The sequence below is a fragment of the Ochotona princeps genome, chromosome X (assembly GCF_030435755.1).
Source record: "Ochotona princeps isolate mOchPri1 chromosome X, mOchPri1.hap1, whole genome shotgun sequence".
Taxonomy (NCBI): Eukaryota; Metazoa; Chordata; class Mammalia; order Lagomorpha; family Ochotonidae; genus Ochotona; species Ochotona princeps.
Window position 1 is genome coordinate 19,979,623 of NC_080865.1, and position 26,068 is coordinate 20,005,690.

Sequence of the window (26,068 nt, forward strand, 5' to 3'; positions counted from 1 at the left end):
ATAAGCAAAATGTCCTTCAGTATAGTTAATAGTTAAACTATAGAACTTTGATAGAATTGCGTGAATGACAAGGTTATAATAGCACTGGATGAAAAAAGTGAATCTGAAAAGGTCACATGCTGAATAATTCCGTTTATCTACCTTTTTGAAATGATAAGCTTATAGCAGTAGAGAAGAAATTTGTAGATGTCAGCTTTTAGGACAAATGGAGATGGTGGTCAGTGTTGCTCTAAATGGCTAGCGAGAGAAATTTCTTATGCTGATCAGATGGTTTGGCACTTTGAGAATCTGGCTACACAAATCTGCACTTGGGAAAGAAAACAATCTGCACATAGAAAACAAATACATATACACACAAAGTATTAATGTCAACTTGCTAGTTTAGTATTGCATCATAGTTATGTAGAATGTAGTCTTTGGGGGAAATAAGAGGGAAAAAGCTCATAGGATTTCTATACAATAGCTCATAGTGACTTCCTATAATTATTTTATAACAAAAAACTTAATTTTAACAATCCTGATTTGCCAGTTATTAACAATGAAAACTTGAACAAGCTCCTTGAGCAGTCATTTTTACCATGGAGCTCCAAAGATCTGACACACTTAGTTATTGTAAGGTCTAAGTGAAAGAAATAAGTGGCTGAGAGCCACAGGAAAATAATGACCAAGTCTCTACAGAAATTCACTGTTTGGGTTAAATGTCATCTTATATACCTGTCAGCTTTCTACATCATTTTAAGGATGTCTTCCCACCTACATTATAAAACCTTAAGGAAGGTATATGCATTCCACACTGTGTAGAAGGTATTACAGGTGCCAAATAATCTCTGACTGCTGAATAAGGATGAAAGACAGTTAAAATGTGTCCAAAGGCATTGAGTCCAAAGGCATCATCAGCCCTTAGTACATTATTACCCTGGGCACAATTTTTGGTATATCTGGAACTGCAGTTATTTTTAGAAATATGCTTCATTATTTCTCAAAGTTGACCAAGTGTTGGAGTTCACCTGTGAGACACGGAGTACTGGGTCATACTTCAATAATTTTTGATTTCCCAGGGCTTGCACGTACTTGCTTCCTTTGATGTTCACATGTGATACAGAATGCCCTGTTTTGTGGACTGAAGAACTATACATGTGTCTTGTCTTTAGACATGAGTTTATAGAAAACTCGAAGTACAAGATAGTAAAAGAAGTTATGTTCTGGGGAATATTGTTCCTGAAAGTTCAGAGAGATATTTCCACTAACGTATAGATATGAATCAAAAATGGCCCTAAGACATTTCATTTTGCTTTATGGGATAGTTACTTATATTTTCACACTATGGGGAGGAAATAAGGTGATCTATGAAAACAGAGTGTTTAAAATCTATTTTTAATCATAATAATTTAAATAAAATTACCTATAATTAAAATTAGACCTCATGTTTTATTTTATATAGAAATTTCAGACAAAATAGCAATATTGTAATGATGGCATCCTAAATATAAGATTTATAATTAACTATTAACATAAACATTAACATTGTTGTCTGATTCAGTGTGTCATTCTATATTTATCCATTATTTATTTCTGTGCCAAGCAATTGAAAGTTTGACACAGAAAAATGAGTCTGTCACTTTAACAAATGATACTATAAAAACACTCAAATAGCTTTAGCAGGGATTATTATGATTGTGAAAGGAGTATCTTTCTAGAAAGTGTTACTAATGTTTCTTGTAAATGTTGGGCTCAGTTGATACATAAAAATAACAATGAGGAAGAAGATGAAGAAGGCTCCTTTTGGTAGGGAATGATTAGAACATGCCGGATCAAGCACTGCAATGGATACAAAGCCTCCGCTGAAAAGCCTATGCTGAGCACTGACGTAAGAGAATGGTGTGTCAATAATCTACACCAAAGAAATTGAACACTCATTACTAAAGAATCTAAGTATAACCACAACTAAACTTTAGCATTTTAGAAGATGTTTTACTCCCTTCTGAATGCTCTTCATTTTAGAGAAAACTTGTCCCAGGAGGCTCACACATGTTCTGCCTTCAGCACTCAGCTGCTACATTCCATTGCTGTTTCTCTTATTCTTGCTGTTGGAATCATCAATATACAAGTTTTCACTGCTTCCCATGGTAAAACATTAAGTTTGGTAGACAGTGGATACATAACAAATGCATAGAATTTTCTGGGCATTTCTTTTGTTTATTAGGTTGAAGTTTTTGGCATTGTTGAAGGGGGAAGAACAAGAAAATCATTTAAAAATCCCTTCTGAATCAGAACTTTTCTGCTGTTATTTTAGAAATGTACTTGAGACTATAGAGAGTCTTGCTCGGGTTTGTTACTGAAGGGTTTTTGTGTTTGGCAGGCTTTGAGAGCAAGTACTATATTCACTGGGCTATTCTGCTTGGATACTAATCACAACACAGTTGAGCATTATTTGGATTCATAAGGCTTGCCATGCTAGAAGCACAACCTTATATGTAGTGTCCATGGGCAGTCCTATTATGGGAAACCAACTTGAGAGAAAAGGCGGGTCACTTGCTTGTGCGCAGGTCCTGGAATCTGAAATATCCAGGGGCCTCTACAGAAGCCTGGCATCAGTAACTGTTGACTCACTCAGTGCTGGGATCACTCACTTTCGCCTTACAGGACTCAGATCTTGGAGGCAACTGCCTTCCGAGGAAAACACATAGGAGAGCCTGAAGTGTTACTTCTTTGTTTCAAAGCTGCTGAAGTTTATTGGTTTCTCTTCGTTCCTGAGCCTACTGGAGCAATAAAGTTTGAAGAAATTTTTACCAAGATTGTTATCCCTGCCTTGATAATTACCTGTTTTCCAGATGCTTTGGTGGGAAGAAGTGGAGGACTGTTGTAAGTACAAAGTAACTAAAAATATCTCTTACTGTGGTTTAACTTTTCATTCTTGCTGAATTCACTGATTAGGCAAGTAGGTTTATTAGAATTACTTGTGTTTAAGCATAAATGTTTTATACATTCTGCATATATGTGTTAATATACTCAGGTGTGTGGGTTTTTCCACTGGGAAGACGTTGCAAATAATGAGGTAGAGTTACTCTTTTCAATATAGGCAAACACATCTTTCTTGTTTAATAAGCTATTAAATTAATAGAAAATGTATAATGTGCCTAGGGTGTTGGTACAGGCCATTTGCTGCAACATAGTTTGTATATACAAGGTGCTATATTGATTATTTGACACCTGTGTATTAGTAATAGTTATATGTGGAATAGTGACCTGGGATATATTTTCAGTGAATTAACTGCTATGTGGGAATGGTGTACAGGATTAAAGGTTAGAATAACACTGTCTTTTTTATGTCTTGGTGGGAGATATTGAATAATAATGAGTTGTGATGGATAAATGGCAGGTGGAAAATACTGATAAAGGTTAAATTTCAAAGTTATTTTCTCAGCTACATTTAGCATGAGAGTTTTTCTCAAATAATGGTGTGTTCTACACTGACAGATGACCAGTGTCTTGTTGAAAAACAACATTTTTAATAATGTTGAGGGGTGCCTAATTCCGTATGGAAATGATGGTCCATGATGTTTCATGACTATCACTAATCAAGCATTTCAGCAAAAACTTTTCATTTACTTTTTATTTTTAAAAAGGAAGCTTTTTCATTTGTAAATGAGTCATGATGACTAATGAAGTATTTAAAAATTAACTATGGCACAACAGTAAAAATAATATTTAAGGACACTGTGTCCCAAACAGGTGGATGAAGTTTATCATTTTTTCTCCTGCCTTTGACATGTGTATTACAGTCATTCTGAAATAGACATGAGGGTAAGATCTATAGTTAAGAATGAAAAAAGAAATCTCTCCAAATAAGAAACAGTGTATCATGACTTCTATAAAAAGAGTCACAAACTTTGCCCTAGACAATTTGTGGAAATAAATTAGCACTATTCATTTACTAATTCATATTAGATGGTACTAAATTTCATAACATAACATTTTTCATATCATCTCCTTCAAAAATTGCTGTGGTAAGCCTCAGTATTGCTTTCTGATTGAACAATTATTCCATTTATTAACATAAAAAATATATGTGGCCACACATACACACATATGCATATTTCCCTTGCAATTTCTAGTTCTTTCCTGTCATTAACTTACATTTTAAAACTCATTATCTATGTCTTACAAAATTAAGATGCACCACTACATAGATATATTTGGAAAATATCACAAGTATGTAATTCCAGAATGAAGTAAGATAAAGCTACATGCGTCTTTGTCATCAACATACAAATAACTTCCTAATGTATTAAAATTCAAAGAGTTGACCTTTTTGGAACATTTTTAACCGAGCAAGTAATACCTTTGTGACCTGACAATGAGTTAGTTGAGAAAAGCAGAGATATTATCAGGGTTATGTTATGTATTAAATTTTATGTTTGACAACCCACTGTTTTCTGAGTGTTGAAACATCTGATCCGGTTTCTAAAATGTCCTTACTTTGGAATACTTCTACTAGACCATTTGGTTGTTCTTTGACCAAAGGAATAACCCTTTGAGATGATGACTATGGTAGCACGCATTTTTTTTTTTATTTTCAGAATTACTCAGATAATCTATTGAGAACAATTGCTCAAATAATTAACTGCTAATAGACATTTGAAATTTTAAATGATGCAAATCTTGAGTTGTAAGAAGATAGTTTTTTAGAATTTTATTTGCGAAGTCCTTTGAGGGCACTAACCAAAAAAAATCAATGCTGATACTATAGTTTATAAAATAAGAAGGATTTCTTGGGAGGGGTTTCTGGGGTCTCTTATATGGCATAATATTCTGGAAAATATAATACAGCATGTCATATGCTTGTTACTCTTTTTTCAAGGCGTGAAGTGGGTTTTGCAAGGTTTTTTTAAGAAAAAAATTTCCAATTTCAGCATAGATATTAACACAGCGTCTTTTTTAGTCCTGTAGTATTTATTTTCAGTGGCATTCCATAATTTGTTACATGTGGAACAAATTGTCAAGTTCTTACCAATTTAGGTGATTTAATAAAAGAGATTAAAATCCACCTCTTATAAATTCTGGAGTTTTTCTAAAATTCTATTTTATCTTTCATCAGAACATTATCTCAAGAGTAACACAGATTGATTCTGAACCTCTGTCTCAACTTCCAGCTTCTACTGTAATATTTTAACTTATTAAAATGGTTTGTCATAGTTTCATCAAGGTATTCTTTATCTCATCTTAAATATCAGAGCTGTAATGTTTTGGTGTATGTTTTTTTATATATTTATGTACCTGTACACAGTTTTAAATTGGAATGTACTGGGTCTGGCCCAGTGGCCTAGTAGCTAAAGTCTTCACCTTGCACACACCTGAATCCCATATGGGCACTGGTTCATGTCCCAGCAGCTCCTCTTCCCATCCAACTCCCTGCTTGTGGCCTGGGAAAGTAGTCAAGGATGGCCCAAAGCCTTGGGACCCTGCATCTGTGTGGGAGACCTGGAGGAGCCTCCTGGCTCCTGACTTCGAATCAGAGCAGCTCCAACCATTGTGGCCACTTGGGGAGTGAATCAGTCAACAGAAGATATTCCTCTCTGTCCTCCTCTCTATATCTGACTTTCCAATTAAAAAAAAAATCAAGCTTTAAAAAAATGAAAGTAAATTGGAAAATACTAAGTTCTTAAAAGAGACTAACTGAAACATAAGCAGAGATTTAAAAAAAAAAGATTCATTGACTTATTTAAAAGGCAGAGAGAAAGAGAAAGATATTTTCCATCTGTTGTTTTGCTCCCCAAAGTGCTACATCAGTCCATCTGAGCCAGGTCAAAGCCATCAGCAGGAAATTCCATCTTCCCCTCCAACGTCTCAGGTGCATGAGCAGGCAACTGGATCTGAAGTGGAAGAGTGGAGACTAGAAACTGCCCTCCAATATAGGGTGCTAAAGGCACAAACCGCAGCTTCACCTGTTGCACCACAATGATATTCTCTGTCTTTAAGGATAATTTTCTTTATCTTGTTCTTATAAGTGTTTAAATATAAAATATTTTAAAATAAATTGACAAGTAATGCTAATATCTGCTCTCTATCTAAAAGAACATGATTTCCAGCTCTACCTTCAGACCAGAGATGGTCTCCCCAAGAAACTGTTGAATTTATCTGCACAATAAGATGCTGGACTCTATGCTTGGTATATGTTTGCAATGAAAGAATCTTGACTTAATTTGAACTGTAATACTGCAACAAGGTGGAGGAATCCACCAGGGGGGGAAGACATAGGGAGGGGGTGGGGGGAAATTCCAGAGCCTATGAAACTGTGTCACATAATGCAACGTAATTAATAAAAATAAATAAATAAATAAAAGAACATGATTAACCAGGAAGGAATGGGCACATGCAAGCTTTGTGGGGCCTGATATTTTACAATTTGCAGAGAAGAAATTGTTTTTAAAATTTAACACTAAATTTGATGGCTTCAAATTAGATGGGTTTTGGAAAGGACCCCTGTGATTAAGGTTTTAATTGTTTCATGAGAAGTCACCTGTGTTTGATAAGATTCATTGAGATGAATCTTTACTCAGTTACATTTTAAAATAAAATTGATGTTAGTTATAATTCTTTAAAATATATATTATTTCTGAAAAACAGCTTTTATTTATGCAGATTAGAGAGTTAAAGACATTTAAAATGACAGATATTTGACATTTCTGCCTTTCATTCTGAAAATATAAATTCATTAAAGTGATGTCAAACTCAGTTAATGGAGGTAGGATAGTTATTTCAGATACATAAGGTATGTCATTTGAAGCCAAGCCAAATCACAATGACAAAGAATAATGATGACCTTGGTTTATTTTATATAGTACATTCAGGTTGTGATTGGATTCACACAGTTGTGCTATAGTCCTAGGAGATATTTATTCTGATATCAAGGCAATTGGTTCATATTGGAGCATTTTGTTTGGAAGGTCATAGGATACCGTATGGGAAAATCACATTTTTATTAGCTGAAGCCAAGTTCAATATTAGAATTTATGGAAATATTTCTCTTTGAGCAGTATATTCTACACACAAGTGAGTAAACGCTTTGTGGTCTGGTCCACTTAAAACACCTTTAAACTTCCCTGGGTCTCATGCTATAAATATCAGCACTTGTTTGGATCGTCAAAGTTTCACTTCAAAGTGAGGTTAAAATGACATCACTAGAAAGTAGTTAATTATTTCGCCTATTTTGGAGAGGGGTGTCTATTTCAGTCTCATGTGGTATTGTCCCAAAAGCTTTTCTAAAACTTCAACCCCCCTCTCTAACCAGCAATAAATATGCCTTGCTGCTAATCTGATACTCCCTTTTGAGTGGAAGGATCACACTAGTAGTGTTATCATCTGTATGCAAAATATAATTACCAGATTAACAGCCAATGTGATTCGTTTTGTTAAGTACTATAAAAGGTTTGTTTCTCCAAATATTACTGCGTGTTTTAATATTTGGTATGCTTGCATAAACCCGATGATTCCTCCAGAATTTCTGGACTCTTGCAACACTAAAGGCATAGCCTTAATCTTTCCCCATTCAGCATGACTGTCCTGAACCTATACAGAGGAAGGAGAGCAACCTAACCTAAGAGAATGAATCCCTCAAATTCACTATGCAAGGGTATCTTAAATTTCCCAGCAACAGTTGTAAGTGATAGCAAGCAGATGAGAATGAAGAAATATGTCACAGCTAATTCGGGTTTAACAGTCCTTCGCGTCTTAGCCACATCAAATCTAACCTTTACGTATCACTCACACCTTCCACTTGAGATCTGAGACCTCCATTAAAAAAGGAAGGGGTGGTTATTTATTTGAAAGGCAGAGAGTTACAGACAGGTATGGAGAGACTAAGAGACAGGTCTTCCATCTGCAATTGCCACATTGGCAGACTGGGCCAGGACAAAGCCCAGAGCCAGGAACTTCTTCCACATCTCCCACATGGGCGCAGGGGCTCAAGTATTGGAACCATCCTCCTCTGCTATCTTAGGCCATAAGCAAGGGAGCTGGATGGGAAGTGGAGCAGCCAGGACATGAACCAGCACCCATGGGATGCTGCTGTTGGAGGGCCTGCCCCAAGACCTCCATTTTTAAAAATACCTATCTTTGGGCCCGGCGGTGTGGCCTAGCGGCTAAAGTCCTCGCCTTGAAAGCACCGGGATCCCATATGGGCACCGGTTCTAATCCCGGCAGCTCCACTTCCCATCCAGCTCCCTGCTTGTGGCCTGGGAAAGCAGTTGAGGACGGCCCAATGCATTGAGACCCTGCACCCACGTGGGAGACCCGGAAGAGGTTCCAGGTTCCCGGCTTCGGATCGGCATAGCATCAGCCCGTTGCGGCTCACTTGGGGAGTGAATCATGGGACGGAAGATCTTCCTCTCTGTCTCCTCCTCTGTGTATATCTGGCTGTAATAAAATGAATAAATCTTTTTTAAAAAAATACATATCTTTATTGGAAATACAGATTTTTTTTGAATTTTTTTAATTAATTATTTTGCATTATGTGACAGTTTCATAGGCTCTGGGAATCCCCCCACCCCTCCCCATACCCCTCCCCCCTGGTGGATTCCTCCACCTTGATGCAGTATCACAGTTCAAATTCAATCAAGATTCTTTCCTTGCAAACGTATACCAAGCATAGAGTCCAGCTACTTATTGTCCAGATGGGTTGAACAGTTTCTTGGGGAGACCATTTCTGGTCCGAAGTCAGAGCTGGTATAATATCATCCCAGTCAATTAAGAGTCCCAATATAACATTAACAGCAATTTGCAACATTATGGAATTGACATGGTTTTGAGTAACCAGTATGTTAAAAAAAAAAAAGCAAGTTCTTAACCACAACTTCTGATTAGCTCATTGACAGGAAATACAGATTCTACAGAGAGAAGGACAGACAGAAGATCTTCCATCTGCTGGTTCATTCCTCAAATGGCCTCAGTGGCTGGAACTGAGCTGCTCCAAAGCCAGGAGCCTCTTTCAGGTCTCCCATGTGGGTACAGGATCCGAACAACTTGGGCCATCCTCCACTGCTTTCCCAGGCCACAAGCTGGGAATGGAATGGAAAGTGAGGCAGCCTGGGCTAGAACTGCTGCCCGTACAGAATGTCGGCACCTGTAGGTGGAGGATTAGCCAACTGAACTATTGTGCTGGGCCTGAGGTTTCCATTTTAAAAGCTAATTTTTGTTCACCTTGGAGTTAACTCTTCATTTTAATCTTATGTCACTACTGTGACAGAAAGTTTTCAGTACATAAAGGAAAACATGAAGTAATTTTCACGGGTTCCACAATCCCCAACAGTGGCTTTACATAGTATATGTGATGAGATGGCACCCTAGAGAAAATGGTCCCAGCAGGCTGGATTGAGCTAAGCAATCAGTTTCTTCCCTATCTCCTTTATTATCTTTTGTATTCTGCCTCAGTGCATCCCATTCACTCTGCCATTATTTACCCCAATCTTCACTAATGGAAATTGGGAAAGAATCAACAAATATCCTTTAACCGGCATGGAACTGCCATGCCTTTCCTATACTGACAAAATGCAGTTGCTTTTGTTTTACTCATGTTTAAATGGCTCTTCCAGAACTGCTACCTCAATATTTTCACTCCTTGTAATTTTAAGGAAATTACTATTCATATGCTTAAAATGTGAGAAAAATCAATTTTTCATGTCAGTTTTGGAATATATTTAGGGCTCATAAAAATATTTAGTGACCTTACATTTCTATTTAAGGAAGTGTTTGAGGAAGAGCTTTGCTTCTATTTTTACTATCTATTCATTTTATTGTAGCTTATGTGTTTTAATTATTTTTAGTAGGAAATTGTGGTTGTTCTAGGGAATAGGAAGAGTATTAATACATTACGGAAGTCAATTCTTGTGAGATAAAGGAAGAATATAGATAATTGCATGGGTTTTAAAGAAGATGAATGTAATCTTTTTGTCTTTTATTTTTTCTTTTTTAAAAATTGTTCAATATTGTTTACATAGTTGAGGGGGATACACTCCCATGTGGGTCCCCATTAGGATGGAGAGGGTCAGGTGTGGAGGAACGGGCTGGAACAAATGTTTCAATTTTTTTTCTCCTGTGTCTGCAGTAGGGCAAAGGGAGTGGGCCACTGCTTGCTGTCATACTACCTTAGCACCCAGGGATGGGGAAAAGTTATTTGATGATGCCTTAGAGATCCCAACGTGTGGAAGAGTGTTCCAAGGGTGTTACCTGAATGGTTTTGATAGTTCTGAGATGTCAACAGCTTCTTTGCAGAATAGCTGAGAAAATCTTTCCCATGTCTGTTGTCTGACCAAGTCCACCTCTGTGCATCCACAGGGCCAGAAGCATGTTGCAACGCTTGGCCAGGAGAGTGGTCCAACCTGTTTTGCTTTCCATCCTCTGATGAGACATTTGGCATCCTCTGTTGGACTAGATGAGCTGGCTGTCATGTCTCCCATTTGTATCTGGGCAAGCTGTGCATTGCACAGGGATCAGAAACAAAGCCGGCCCAGTCCCAACACACCTCCAAGGTCAGATAACACATAGTGTGATTTTCCCTGTATCCAGGGTTTGAGTGCAGTCATCTAATTGGGGAGTCTCCCAAGAAAACTCACTTGGGGTGATCTCAGACTCCTGTGTACACCAGCCATTGCAGAGTTAGGTTCAGTTCGTCAGCTGGACCAGCCAAGGCACATAGTGATGGATGCAGCTACTTGGTCAATTCTGCCCCCCAGCCCCATCTATCATGCAAATCAGTAGGTACTGTGGCCTTACCCAGCTCAGCCAAAGGGCACACTCTTCACACACACCAGCAGGTGCCATGACCTAGTCAGGTTGACCCCCAATAACCTCTAATAAGCTCACCCCCAAACTCAGCATTTGCATGTACCAGCATATGCTGCAGCCTAGCCAAGTCCATTCCACATCCCATCTGGCTCTTATGTATACCCATGGGTGCTGCAACTTAGCTCAGCCAGATCTGCCCCCAGACCTAGCCCACGGGTATGCTGATGGGTGCTGCTGCCTTGACCAGCCTGACCCCCCAGCACTCACTCATCAGTGGGAGTTGTAGCCCATCAGCGGGGGACCCACAGTTACCCTAGCAGACACACTCTTATGCCTGCCAGGCAATACTGCAGTTCCAACTGACATGAAGATTAATATAACCTTAAAGAATCTTTTTAAAAGGTTTACATCATTATACTTCTAGATTATATTTAGTAGATAATAAAACTGTACATGAGGATGGCAATGAAAAATTGACACATTCCAAAATAATAAGTAACCTTTTGCCAATTTAACTTCAACTTCAGTTTGTATCTCTTCTCTTTATCATGAAAAATCCTATTTAAAAAAAAACTGTGAATTGAGCACAATCAGGGTTCACATATTCTTCCCTATTATGGGCAAATAAAGGGTTAAGCCTTTAAGTATTCTCTCTCCCCTTTGAGTTTTGTTTTATTTTGTTTTAAATTGCTCTCCAGTCTTCCGCTCTGTTTTTGGCTGAGGCTGTTTGGAGGATCAGGACTATAAAAGGGCATCAACATCAGTAGCTTTTCGCTCATTCCTGGCACCCATGGTTATTTGCACACAACTTGCCTGCTCCTTGATCAGATTACAGTAGCACTAGCACCTTAGCCCCAGCTAAGTGCTGACTTAAAGGGCAAGAGAGTTAGCACACTGTTGCAACTGCAGACATTAGCCTGGGGAACTGTATGAAGATAATTTAAAGAAACAAGACAGAGAAAAATCACAGAATCAGATTTGCCCAAGTATTTTCTTCAAAAACAAGTTGAGTCGTTCCTTCCTGTGTTCCTGCTTAAAAGTGCAAGATTCAAGATAAATTGGTGCCTGAGTGAACACAATAGCATCAGAATAGTTGAGAAAGTAAAATATAAAATGAAAAAAGCAAAAAAATAGCTGTGCAAGTGACAAATTCTAGTGATCCTCCTGTGTTGGAAAGTCATCGGGAAGGCAGGGAGGGAAGCTAGACTCTAATGAGTATAAGCCGTATGAAAATAATGTTGGCTTGTAGGTGGTTAAGTGAAAGAGCTAATGCGAAGCTCAGACAGCTGAGGAATCCTGATTTAGTAGAAGCTGAAGGGCAGGGCAGGAGCCATGTGAGCGAACAGCTGCTGCAGAGCTGGAGGATTCCTTTGGATTAGGTGTCCACAGCCCATTTCTAATGGGCAGTGTCGGGAAGCACTAAGTCCTGACGCAGAGCTTCGCCCTGTGGCATTTGCACTGCTTTACGGTTAGCGTCTCGGAATAGATTTGCTCTCAAAATAAGTCAAGAAATCAAAATAACCAAAGAAGTGACCCCATAAAGTTGGAACCGCATGCTTTCGCGTGATCGTTGTTTGAAGAAGGAACACAGAGCTGATGCTTTGTTAAGCCGTGTGTTCATTTATCCACGCAGCATGCATGTATATGGGATGTCTAGTTTGTGTCAGGTAACATTCTGTGCTCTGCAGATAATGGTCTAAACAAATAAACTCGTAGAATTTAGCATTTAGGGGAAGATGTAGATAAAAATACATATGAGATTTAAATTTCACTTGAGATAATAGCTATGCTATAAAGCACACATTGGTAGAAAATGCATAATAGTAAGATCTAGATTCATTGAGAAATTGAAAATGTATTCCTTAGAAAATTATACTCAGGGTAAGAAAATGAAAAATTGAGTTAGGAAATAATTGTGCATGAGAAAACAGGGAGCCAAAAATGTTGCAGTCACAAGGAGCATTTGTGATGATGGAACTAAGCATGAAGAAAGAACTGAAGGGGCCAAGTACGGTAGCGTCTTGGCTAAATCTCTGCCTTGCATGCACCGGGATCCTATGCGGGTGCTGATCTGTATCCTGGCTGATCCACTTTGCATCCAACTCCCTGCCTGTGGCCTGGGAAAGTGGACAATTGCCCAAGGCCATGTGGGAGATCCAGAAGAAGCTCCTAGCTCCTGGCTTCAGATCAACAGAGCTCTTGCCATTGCAGTCACTTTCAGAGTGAACCAACTGATTCAAGATCTTTTTTCTGTCTCTCCTTCTCTCTGTAACTCTGATTTTGCAAAAAAAATTATTTTAAAACAAAAGAATATGAAAAAAGGTCAGCTCTTTTCAAGTATAATCAATAAAGTGTGGAACAAGCCTGAAGATGCCTTGATGGGCTGGGATCTTGTGATGCAGAGCCTTGAAGGTCATGGACATGATTCCAGTCTTCATAGGATGATCACTGAATACCTTTTTGTTTAATGGATTTCTGGAAATGCAGTCATTTTGACGTTTATGTGTATGCATGTGTTTTTCTTTTTAAGACTGTCACTCTATTTCTTGAAGGATTGGGAAGTGCCAAAGATAGGTGAAGGCCGAGCAGTCTGAAGCTATTGGAGTAGCTATTCCAGATGCGGCAGCTGGTGGTGACTGGAATGGTGATACAGAAAATGAAAAATCTGAATTTTTTTTCAAGGATAATTTGTGATGGACTAATTATGACAGATTTTAATCAGTAGGGGTTGGTATTGAACTTTGTGTTGTGTCCTCCTGACATGTACAATTCAGTAAAAACAGTGCCTTTTACAAACAGGGTAATGGAAGTAGAACTGTGAAGATGCAAAGGATTGGGTGTGGCTACATTTTTTGTTTAATTCATAGCATGGATACTATGAGCATGGGGATAGGCAGCATAGAAAACACGTCATTATTGGAAATTTAAAAGTGTGAGCCACAGAGTTAGATCACCAACTATGAAGAGAGGTAGGTCAGAAACTCTAAGAAGACAAAAGCTCCAAAAATATCAGAGAAACATCTAGGGAAAAAAAAAGAAAACGAAATGCCAAGGAAAATACTATTTCTGTAGAGATGGGCTGTTCCTTTCAATCTCCAGTTTAATGAGTTTGTGAATGAGGATTCACTTTCAGCCCTAGTTACCTTAGTTTCCTGTATCTGCGATCCATTCACCCCTAATTTCTGCTCCCATGATACTATTTCTCTGAGATATCACCAAAGTGTTGCCTTAGTAGAAAAACCTCAATAAATATTTGAATTGCATAATCTATTCAGCTTTTTTCTTGCACTCTGCACTTCCTAAAAATACCTTCTTTGGAGACCCCATTTCAACTGACTACTGTATAATGAAATGAGCTTTCACTGTAAGACATTTATTATAGTCAGAATTTCAATTGCTCAGAGTTGTTAAGTAATATGAAAAATCATCCTTTAGAGAATACAGAACTGCATAGATATGACAAAGTAAGTTTGTACTTTATTTAATGCTTTTTTAGTTAATATAGACGCATATTGGAGAAATGTCTAAAAATTTTTGGGAGCCATTAGTGAAATTGATTATTCTTAAATATTAAAAAATGAGAAACATTACTTAAGAAACATTGACAATCCAGTTTAAATAAAAACTGAATTATACTGAACAGAGAAGCAGTTTGAGTAATTGAAATTTAGTCAGGGATGTGTGTGATGACATACTTACAAGTTAACTTTGGGGGGAAGGATGACTTGATAGAATATTAGTATGATATTCGGCAATGCTGTTACCATTAGATTTTTACTTGCTTGTAACTAAACATGTTTCTCTCTGCCTTTTTGGAGACTATAGCTCTATGCTTCAGAGAAGAGCATACAAAACACACATACATGCATACAACTGCTATGAAATGTCAAGGGAATTATAAAGCATAGTTAAACAGCAGTCATAAATGAGTACTTATTAATAGTGTGATTGTAGAAGGTTTCATTGAATAAATACATTTTGTAAATAGACTTTAGGGTATGGGAAGATGGGCCTGGAGAATTAGTATAGGAAGCAGTGATGCAGAAATAAGGATTAATGAGGTATTGATTTCTTTTACATACAGTTATTAGCAGCACCTTGTATGTACACATTGTTTTTCTTGATTTACACAATCGTCACCAATGATGTGTGCCATGGGTAAAGTCTGTGCTAACTGGCTAACTGTCAGGTGATACTCTGAGTGAATCACTTGTATCTCAATCAACACCCACATTATCTTTAGGAGGTAGTGGAGTACGGTAATTCATCTTTTACCAGTGATGTCTCAGAGATACAGGAAGGATTTGCAAACACAGCTCAGCTTGTATGTGGCAGAATCAGGATTTGAATCATGACTCAGGGTTAAAGAGTTCTAACTAATCACTTGCTGCAACTTCTCAGAGCTTGTTAAAGTCTGAGGAGAGAATAAATATAAACTACAAGAATCCTACTGCCGGGTCCGGTGCAGTGGCCTAGCGGCTAGAGTCCTTGCCTTGAACATCCAGGGATTCCATGTGGGTGCTGGTTCTAATCCCAGCAACCCCATTTCCCATCCAGCTCCCTGCTTGTGGCCCGGGAAGGCAGTCAAGGACTGCCTAAAGCCTTGGGTTCCTGCAACTGTGTGCAGGAAACCTGGAGGAAGTTCCTGACTCCTGGCTTCAGATAGGTGCAGCACCGGCCATTGCGGTTACTTAAGAAGTGAATCATCAGACAGAAGATCTTGCTCTCTGTCCTCCTCTCTGTATATCTGACTTTGTAATAAAAAAATCAATCTTAAAAAAATCCTGCTGTCTTCTACCAAGGACACAGTGTGTTCCATTGAGAATGCTGTTTTCTAAATATGAAAACTTATGGTTTGTGTACTCACAAACTAGAGACCTTGACACACTGTATTTTCTTTGACACAAACTGAGATGTTCTGATTAACCCCATGTGTATGATTTGGATCTCCACAGAGAGCTAGGCATGATGCCATCTATAATAGAAAACTTCCTTCACTATTTTGTTCTGACCTCTACCTTAATATATGAAATATAAAAAAAAGAATCAGTATACCAATACAGCTCCTATATGTTCTTTTCATGTATAGCTGGCTTCCGTAGTGTGGCCTCAAGAGGTTTTTTTTTTTTTTCCTGAGTTTACTTAAATTATACATAGACAATTGTACTACATGGCTAGAAAACTGAGAAATGGCCTTAAATGAGCAAAATTTAGTTCTGTTAAATAATTTAATTTGTATATTTTAGTAGGACTTTTAATCATAATGATAAATGTTATTCCAGTGATACTTTGCATAAATAGCATTGAAGTTCCTATTATATTGCTTTTTGATACAGACAAGATAGTTTTTATTTAAAATTTTTCTTTGTTATACCCAATATGTTATGAGAGCAATTTAAAAATTCATGAAATTTTCAAATTCAAAACAAGTTTATTGATGCAGAATTTTGGAAATCTACACATTGTTTTTTGTAGATTCTCTCTCTCATTCTGCCTTTAACATCTCTTTAAAGAAGATGTATGGGTGAGAAATATCCCCAATATGTTATCTTCAATAAAACCATTTATTGGTCATGTGTGTTTTCCTGGTGCAAATTAAAAAGGAACTATATTAATTCTATTATAGTGTTAAAAATACAACCAAGTATTATCTTTTTTGTATCTTTATATACTTCCATTGGATTAGGTATTGAGATTCTCTTCTTTTTTTTCTAGAAAAGATTTGCACTTTCAGTATTTTATTCAAGCTTCACCCTGCTGAGTTCAAGTGAAGTGAAGAACATCATAGCATTAAAACCAATCAACAAAATTTTCTGTTCCTCTTGCACTTAAAGCAGTAATCAATACTGGCTACCTTCGCTGTGTTTGAAGTATGCTGCCTTCTGTGGAGCTGGTGTGCTGAGTTCTGACTTTGTTGCCATGTTGAGGCTTGTTTCAGTTCAATCTGCATTTCAGGTTCGTTTTCTCTACTCAGTCTTGGAGTGTTAGTAGTAATTCTTCTTGCTTTGTAATCTTCCATTTATTGCACCCATCTCCATGGCTTTATAAAACCTATGTGAAGATATCTTTCCAAGTTTTATCCCTGGCTTAGGTTTCTCCATTGAATTTCAAAATTGTAATTGTGTCTGCCTGGATTACATCTCCATTCTTTTGTGGAAAAGCTCTATCCACTCTAAAGGCCAAAACAGAACACACAACTTCACTTCCCTCCCGTGAAACCTGATTCATTCTCCGTTCTCTTGGTCATTTAATGGAATTAGCATTCATCCAGTTACACAAGCCAGAGATGTATTTTGGTTTTCAACTTTTCATCTCTTTCATCTGCCTGTATCTAAACCATTGCCAATCATTTTGGGTCTTATCCAATAAATTATCTTTTTTATAAGGATTTATTTGTTTTTATTGGAAAATCAGATTTACAGAGTGAGGGAGAGACAGAAAGACTTTCTATCCACTGGTTCACTCCCCAAGTGGCCACAACAACCAGATGTGAGCTGATCCGAACCCAAGAGCCAGGAGCCAGGAGCCAGGCGCTTCCTCCAGGTTTTCTCAAAGCTTTGGGACATTTTCTACTGCTTTCTCAGTCCAGAAACAGGGAGCTGGATGGCAAGTAGAGCAGCCAGGGTACAAACTGGTGCCCGTGGGATCCAGGAGCATGCAAGGCGAGGCTTTAGCCACTAGGCTACTGCACCAGACCCTCAATAAATTATCTTTTGATCTGCTTCTCTGTCCCATCTATGCTTTCATCTTTTTTTTTCTCACTAGAAATACAGCAGCCTTTTCCTTTCTGGTTTCTCTTCATCCCTTTGCATCCCTTTTCCCCCATTCTAATTCAGTTTCTGAAATGCATTTTAGAAATTTAGTCAATGAAATTTAAGCATACCACCACTCATTTAGCTGCCTTAATTGTTTCTCTGGCTACTAGGAAAGCAAAAACAACAATAGGAGCAAACTAAAAGGCTAAGCAGGCTTGACACTGCCTACTTCTCCTGTTATCTCCCATGGTGCATCACCTGCCCCATCACCATGCTGGTTGTCTGTCTTTTCCTTAAATAGGCCCCACCTCTTTGTGCTGTAGGGCTTTTGTGTGTGCTTTTTCATCTGTCTAAAAGTCTTCCAATCCCCTTTTCTTTTTTTTTTTTTCCTCAGCTAAGTGACTCTGTTCTCCTTACAACTATATCTCTGGATTCCCTTGGTAGAACAGATTACCCCACAATGTAACAACCTTCTGTAATACAGGGCAATGTTATGATTCAATATGAATGTATATAGCTAATTCAACCATGCTATTCCGACTACATGGTAAGTTCCCAGAGCCCAGGTGCCTCAACTTTCTTGGTCTCCATTATTCCCCTATAATCAGGCAAACATTAGCTATCCAAATAAATAGTTTTGGAGAGAGGGAGATTGAAAGAGAAAGAAATAGCAAGAAATTGATACTCCGTCCACTGTTTCACTCTCCAGATGGCCACAAGAGCCAGGGCTTGGCCAGGCCAAAACCATGAGGCAAAAATTCCACGTGGATCTTCCACTCCCTGGCAGGGGCGCAGGCAAATGAGCAGGCATCTGTCCTCTTCCTAAGCGCATTAGCAGGAAGTTGAATTGAAACTAGAATAGCCAAGACTAAAATTGCCAGTATTAATCCACTGTAACCTCATATGATTGGTCTCCCAAACACACTGTTAACCACTTAATTGATCAATATAAATATATCAATTTATACATAATAAAATAGCTTGATAGCATTTTATGAAAATTTTGGATGACAACAAAAATAATTTTGGTTGGAGTTTAACATAAAAACGACTAATGAAGATTTGCTGTCTTATATAATTTTTATTTCCTTCTTTCATGTTTGCTTTTACTTTACAAACTGTTGGCTCTTGACTTTGCTCTGTTTTAAACTCATTTTTTTCCTTCATCTAAATAACTAGTATTCTCAAATAACTAGTATCTAGAATATATAAAGGTCACACAAATCCAAAACCAAAACAGATGCTTGACCTCAGAAAGGAAGAAAATGTCTGAGTAGACATTTTTCTGAAGCAGTTTCTGTATATGTGTCAAATAAGCACATCAAAAGTTGTTCAATATTACCAGATATTAAAGAAGTATACATTCAAACCATACTAGATTATTACTGCATACTTATCAGAATGGCTGAAAAACAAACCAAAAAATAAAAAGCAAAAAAAACTTGGCAACTCTAAAAATTTAGCAAAGCAGAGAAATTGGGTGGGTCTTGTATATATTGTTTTGGAAATGTATAATGTTACAGTCATTCTAGACAAGAATTTGGGAGTTTCTTCTAAATTAAACATGCAATGACCCTCTGATCCAACAATTACCTTCTTCGGATCATATACTAGAGAGTAGAAATGTGTAGTTACCGAAAAGCTAAAATTTATTTTAACAATTTAAAAACTCAAGTATCCAGACAGGTGCTCAACAAATTGACACATTCCTATTGTTGGGTACTACTCATCAATAAAAAGGAAGGAGTTGCTAAAACTCAGTATTCACATTGCAAATGCATATCAAGGGCAACATGCTGAGCTGGCAAAAGCAGCTCAAAAGAATAAAAATACTTTTATTCTCTTTACATAACATTATTGTACTAGTGTATGTATTAAGAACAGGTTATTGGTTGCCAGAGGTCAGAAATAAAGAAGGAATATTTTATGTAGTGTTACCATGAGGGAGCCTTGTTATAATGTTTTATGGGTTTTTTGTTTTGAGGGGGCATTTACTTATTTGAAAGGCAGATTTACAGAGAGAAGGTGAGACAAAGATCTTCCATTGCTGATTCACCCATCAAATGGCTGCCACTGCTGGAGCTGAGCCAATCCCAAACCAGGAGCCAGGAACCTCCTTTGGATCTCCCACGTGGGTTACAGGGTCCCAAGGCTTTGGTCCATCCTCTACTCTTTGCCCATGCCGCAAGCAGGGAGGTAGATGGAAAGTGGAGCAGCCAGGGTACGAACTGACACCCATACGGGATCCCTCTGTTTATAGGAGAAAGATTAGCCAATGGAGCTATTGAGCTGGACCCTGTTATAATGTTTGATATCTTGATTGTGGTATTTGTTAGACAAACTTATACTTGAAATTGCATCAAATTGCATACATAGTCTCAGAGGATACAAATGCATACCTGTTATGTCTGGGAAAATATGAATAAGCTACATGAATTATATAGATAATACCCCTTCTTTTGAGATTTTGTTATAGTTATGGGACAGTGTCAACTTTATGGGAGGCATGGTGAAGCCAACACAATACATCCCTTTATATTTCTGTGCAACATCCTGTGAACCTATAATTATTGTAGATTTTTTTTTTTTTTTAAAAAAAAGGACTTGATTTTGTAAAAAGATCTCAGTTTCCTGGATCTACTGTATCATTACAAGGCTTAGCTAAGAAGAGCAATGATCTGGTATAGTAGGTAAAGCCACAGCCTGTGACAGCAGCAATTCATATGGGAACCGGTGTGTGTCTCAGTTGATCCACATGTGATCCAGCTCCCTGCTAATGACTTGGGAAAAGCAGTGCGAGATAATGCAAGAATTGGGGCCTGTGCCACATACATGAGAGACCCAGATGAACCTCCTGGTTCCTGGCTTCAGCCCGGCCCAAAGATGGTTATTAAAGCCATCTGGGAAATGAGTCAGCAGATGGGAGATCTCTCTCTATCTCTGTCTCTCCTTTGCTGTGCGTAATTCTTTCAAATAAATAAATCACCTATTTTTAAAGGCCTATCCAAGGTGTCTTATAAGTTAGTAAGTCTATCACTCAGATTAAACTGGATGTTTTAATGCTAATCCAGTAGAATGCAATTCATTTCTGCTTTATGGAAACATGCATTATTTATTGAACAAAATGCCATGATGGTTTAAGCTGCATTCTATAGTCCTACTTTGTAATGTGTTCTGTTTCAGGTTATTTATAACCAAAACACTTAGGTGGGAGGACTGTTGTTTTAGAAGTATGTTATTCCCTAGGTATGCTAACCAGACAAAGATTGTATGTGTTTTAAGTCTGACTCTACGTAACAAGTCAAATAATCCTGAAAGAGCCAATATTTGTTTAATATTTACTGAGTGCATACCATATGCTAAGCTGAATATGACCATTACTGACTCTCGTTGAGTAAATTAGGAAACATAATGTTGCCACACTGCTTATTATTCATGTGAAAAGAAAGGATATATGAAATTGCTTGGTGAACGTCAAAATGTTTTGAATAATTTCTATTCTCTGCATTATTATATCTATTATTAATAATAGATCATTTATGTAAATCCAGGAGATAAATATACATCTTGATACACTGTATAAACAGTTACATAGATCAAGAGGCGATATCTGGTAGCATGTTTGTATATGCGTTTTTTTAATAGTGATCTTAAATAAATCTGTCTGTAATTGCTACTCTAGTCATGCTTCTAAAACACAAATCAGATCATGTGTCTTTAGCTTCACATCCTTTAGGGAATCTTTTAACTGCAGGGTAAAAGCCAAGGCTCTAACACGCAAGATCTTTTATAATGTGCCATCTGTTTGCATCTTTCACAGCTTCAGCAGCTTCCCAACCAAGTTGTCTCTGTAAAAGAAAAAAATCCTTGCGATTCCATAAATGTATCTCATGGTTTCATGGATAGGACTCATTCTCATTTCTTAGAATGTTCCCACAAAATCTAATATCACCACATCTCTTCCACCAACAGTTTATTTTCAACTTTGCTGATAAAACATAATGGAAATACATTCCTAATTACCATGGGCAGAATATGGTGCCTCTGATAATATGTTCCTGGTGCAAAGTCATTGGAGTCATCTTTGCATACACTTATATCATCTCTTGTTGAAGTCCAGTTGCTTCTTGACTTCTTCATTGCCTTACTCCTTGAAGGGAAAGGCTGTACTTTTTATCTATAGGTGCCTTATGCCTAGTAACTTAGTGGGGCACAAATGGATGACAGCATTTATCTGATTGGTCCATAGTCATCAGATCATTGTGCATTTGGCACTCAGACATCATCTGGACTGAAAATTTTGAGAGTGAATACTGGCATGTATTATTTTATACACACACACATACTGGAGAACAGAATAATCATAAATAAGGGTTTTGGCGTCCTCAGTGCATCATCAAAGTTTTAAACATCATCCAAGAATGTTGGTCACTTGTAGTGTTCATGTAACCAGTGATATCTTTTGGTTTATCTGTATGGCTTGTTATATTTCTTTATTAATCTCAGAAGAAGTGGCAGTGTTGTAAGAACGCTGCTGATTTGTGGATGTTCCTTTGAGTGGCTGTGAAGCTGAGCTATCTGTGGAGATCTCCACTTGATGGGAAGCTTTAGCGAGGAATGAAGGGGAGAAATTGTGAGATCCTCTCTGCGCCTCGAGCATGTGCGTGACCTGCTCTGTGTGTCGGCTGTTGGGTGTCTAAGGACAGATCCCCAAGGAAGTGAATGCTTGGCTCAGATCACCTTCAAGACAAGTGTTTGCTTCTGCTTGAGCTATTGTTAGAGGTTTCCAGAAAGGGACTTAGAACAGAATGTCCATTCCAGAGAGTATTCTGTTTCAGATGGCTGCCTTCCTGAGCTCATATTCCACCCTGAAGGCTGGACACAGTGATTGGAAATGTTTCATCTGCTTTAATCTGCAAGAGAGCTCATTTATCAAAGCAAAGATAGTTGCTGGGTAAATATGTGTGTAAAAGCATGGAGTCCCATAACACATATGCCCACACACAAGGTGAGAAATATTTATTGAGTGACTCAAATAAATGGAATTAAACAGCCTCTTAAAAACAAAAATAGGGTTTAGTCAGTCTAACAGCCTGCTCATTTTGTGCATGTTTGTCATTTATTATTTTTGTTCTGTGTTCATAAGCATTTTAAGGCCAGTACATTTTTAACGTTATGCTAGCATACTCTTCATATAGCAATGAATTTTAAATTACTAGTGTCTTGAAACCTTCTAATTTGTCGAGTATAACAGAAATCCATAGATCTGGTACACGTAGACATTTTATAGAAAAAAACACTATTGATTTACTAGTGTAGTGAATCCTCTGATCTGATTTTAAAGTGAAATTGAGTTTCTGCAAACTAAAACAATGATTTAATAATTTTTATTTCATATTTTATCTTCAAATATGTTTGTTTAAAAGGTTTTTTCCCTTAAATTGACATAAGAATAGTCTACTTGGACTTGAAGATTTGTCACCAAACAAGATTTGATATGGTTTCTTTACCTTGCTCCATGACAATTGTTATGATGACAGCTCTATCACTGATTTTTTTTCTTTGTGAAGGCATATATCACTATGCTTGATCTTCACCTAGAATAGGATATATAACCATATTTCAGTCTTAGGTGCTAAAAGCAAACTGGAACTATCCAGTCTGAAAACATTGTGCCCAGATTTAGCTAACAAGGAGTCTTCTACATAGCGTAACAATAGCATATTGTTTAACTATGATATGCTGTTTTCACAATTGGAAATACAGACTCTGAATAAGTAACAAGACAGTTGAATTCTAATCTGCCTTCTAGAAATCAAGTTTGACCAGAGTTCTTAATTCATATATATATGTTGTCTTTTATAAAAATGATTATGATGTTGTCACCACGCTAAGGTGTTTGTAATTCCACTCTTACAAAAACTGGCAAAGCAATATAATTCCCACTTTATAGATGAAGTAAGGGAGTTCATATTATTTGAGACATTGTTTGATTTTTTTTTACCTCTACTGTAGATTACATATTTCTGGATGTTGTAAACCACACATTATTTGTACTTAGAGTATAACTGATTTTACAGTATTACCTTGTACTAGGAAAAAATTCAATGAATATGTATTGAGGTTACTAACAACTGTCAAGTGATGTAAAAACATGGCCACCTATCCAGAAATTTCTTTTGTTTCCAACAACTTAATAATAACTATTTTTAAAATAATAACCATTTAATAAATAATTTTCAGAAATACTTTTTAGAAATAATTTTTATATACAAATTCAGTCAATTAAAAAATATGTAAGGTCTAAACAGACACATGACAGTGATTCAGTTTAAACCTAGGAATTGTTTATTCAAATTTAACATGAAGTTTAATTGCTCTCATTAAAACATGTTCTACACAAATTCATTTTTGAAATGTTGGTTCCTTATGATAAACAAAAGTATAACCTTTTTGTACTACAAATATAAAAAGAATAGTAAATGTGTTATTTATTTTCTGATTATCAGAAATCATCAATATTTTATACATACATTAATGAATACAGTGTCCCTTCATCAATTATTGAAATCAATTATTTAATATTAAAATTAACATGTGATTAATGTGATTACATAAGTTGCAGAATAGTTTCAAATGTAATAAGTGCAACTGTGTATATGAGTGAGTGGTTGGGAGTTTGTGTAGTATAGGCAGAAGAATGCTGGGGTATCCCTTCATGTGAGTTGTAAGACAAGGGTGTTGCCTAACTAAAATAGCTAACTTCTTAGATGTGGATTACTTTTGTTTGTGAGTGTCCTTTTGATATACCCTTGGAATTTATTATTGTAATATGTGTATCACAAAGAAAAATAATGTGTTGCTTGGAAGGAATTTTAAGGATAGTAAAAGGAACAGGGCTGAACATGGCTGCAGCATTTCTGAGCATGCAAGTGGGCTGGGTGCAGTGACAGACTGGACTTGGCTAGGCTGCAACACCTGCTGGTGCTCCTGAGAGCTACAGTGGGTGTTGGATAACTGGGCTAGGTTGCAGTACCCACTGGTCCACATGAGAGCTAAAATGGGTGTGGGATGATCAGTTAGAGCCACAGAATCTGCAGGTGAATGCCAGGACTGGAGGCAGCGATGTCAGGTTGAGCTGAACACGCAAAGGTGAGAGCGAAATTTGTAGATGGAAACTGGTCTGATGGGGGAACTTGGGGAGCATCCCTGATGGGCCGAATCTCCCACTGATGAGTGTGAGAGCCAAGGCTAGGGGCAGCCTGCACCAGGCCATGCTACAGTACTCATTGGCATACATGAGAGATGGGTTTAGGGGTGGGCCCACCTAGGCCAGCCCACAGCACCTGCTTGCAGGTGTAAAAGGCAGCACCAGATACAGGCCAGGTCAGGTTGGGCTGCAACCTAGTGGGTACTAGTTCATATGAGGGTCACGACTGATGGCTGGCCAGTCTGGGCTGGGCCGTAGCACCTGCCAGCATGAGCTGACACTGCAGGCAGGCTGGGCAGGCAAAGCAGAGCCAGACTTTATCACCTGCCAGCAAATGCGAAGGTGGGGTGGGCCATGACACACTGGCTCTCAGTACTCACTGGCACACATAAGACCCAGGAATGGGGGCAAGCCTGTTAGGCAAACTTCAGGGAGTCCCCTGCAAGGCCAGTGCTCCCACGAGAACCACACCAGTTCCAACTAGGCTGCATTCTGCACTGGTGAGTGTAAGTGCCGAGTTTCTGGCAGGTTCAGTTGGGCTAGGCCATGGCATCCCTTCAATTTGCACGGTAGATGGGGAAAGAGGCAGAACTAAACAAGCAACCAGATTCACTGATATGGGTGACAGATTGAATCAACCCAGTATTAGCTGGCACACAAAAAAGTCAGGTCTTGGATCACTCTAGGCAAGGTTTCTTGGGGGAATCTCCAACTAGATGGCTGGACTCAAACTCCAGCCACAGAGGAAAATCGCAGGATAGGTGGTCTGAGCTTGGACTGCATGTATCAAGACTAGGTGTCCTCAGTGCTGATGCCTGTGCAATGGACAACAAACCCAGATGCACACAAGGGCTATGACAACCAGATCATCTAGGCCAACAGAGGAATTTGAGTGCCACATCAGAGGATTGAAAGCAGAACAGGTTGGACATCTTTCCTGGCCAAGCTTTGGCAGCAAGACTCTGGATCTGTGGATACACTACATCAACCAAGGTGAACTTCATCAACCAATAAACCTTGGGAAGATTTTTTTTCAACCCTGGAGAAATAAAAACCAACAACTTCTTTGAACTATCAAAACCATCCAACTAACACCTTTGGAACACTCTTTCCCACATTGATGTCTGTAAGGCATCATCAAATGCTGTCCCCCATCTCCAGTTGATGTAGTTTCACAGCAAGGTATGGTCCCCTCCTTCCCCACTGCTTTAGCAGATAGAGGAGAAAACAAGGGGAAAAAAGGAAATATTTGTCCCACTCTCCTTCCTCCACACATAGACCCTCCCCACCCTAATCAGTGGCCCACGTGAGCAGACATTTT

The 26,068-nt window shown here is 38.1% G+C and overlaps 1 protein-coding gene across 5 annotated transcripts in view; it reads left to right on the forward strand.

Annotated features, from left to right (window-relative positions):
• The first annotated feature begins 2,600 nt into the window (after positions 1-2,600).
• Positions 2,601-26,068, forward strand: part of DMD (dystrophin) — a 1,951,117-nt gene continuing 1,927,649 nt past the window's right edge. For all 5 annotated transcript variants that reach the window (XM_058659083.1, XM_058659078.1, XM_058659079.1 and 2 more), the window contains exon 1: positions 2,601-2,862. In XM_058659083.1, the coding sequence (XP_058515066.1) occupies positions 2,832-2,862 (31 nt within the window). In that variant the 5' untranslated portion in view covers positions 2,601-2,831. The remainder of the gene's footprint in view (positions 2,863-26,068) is intronic.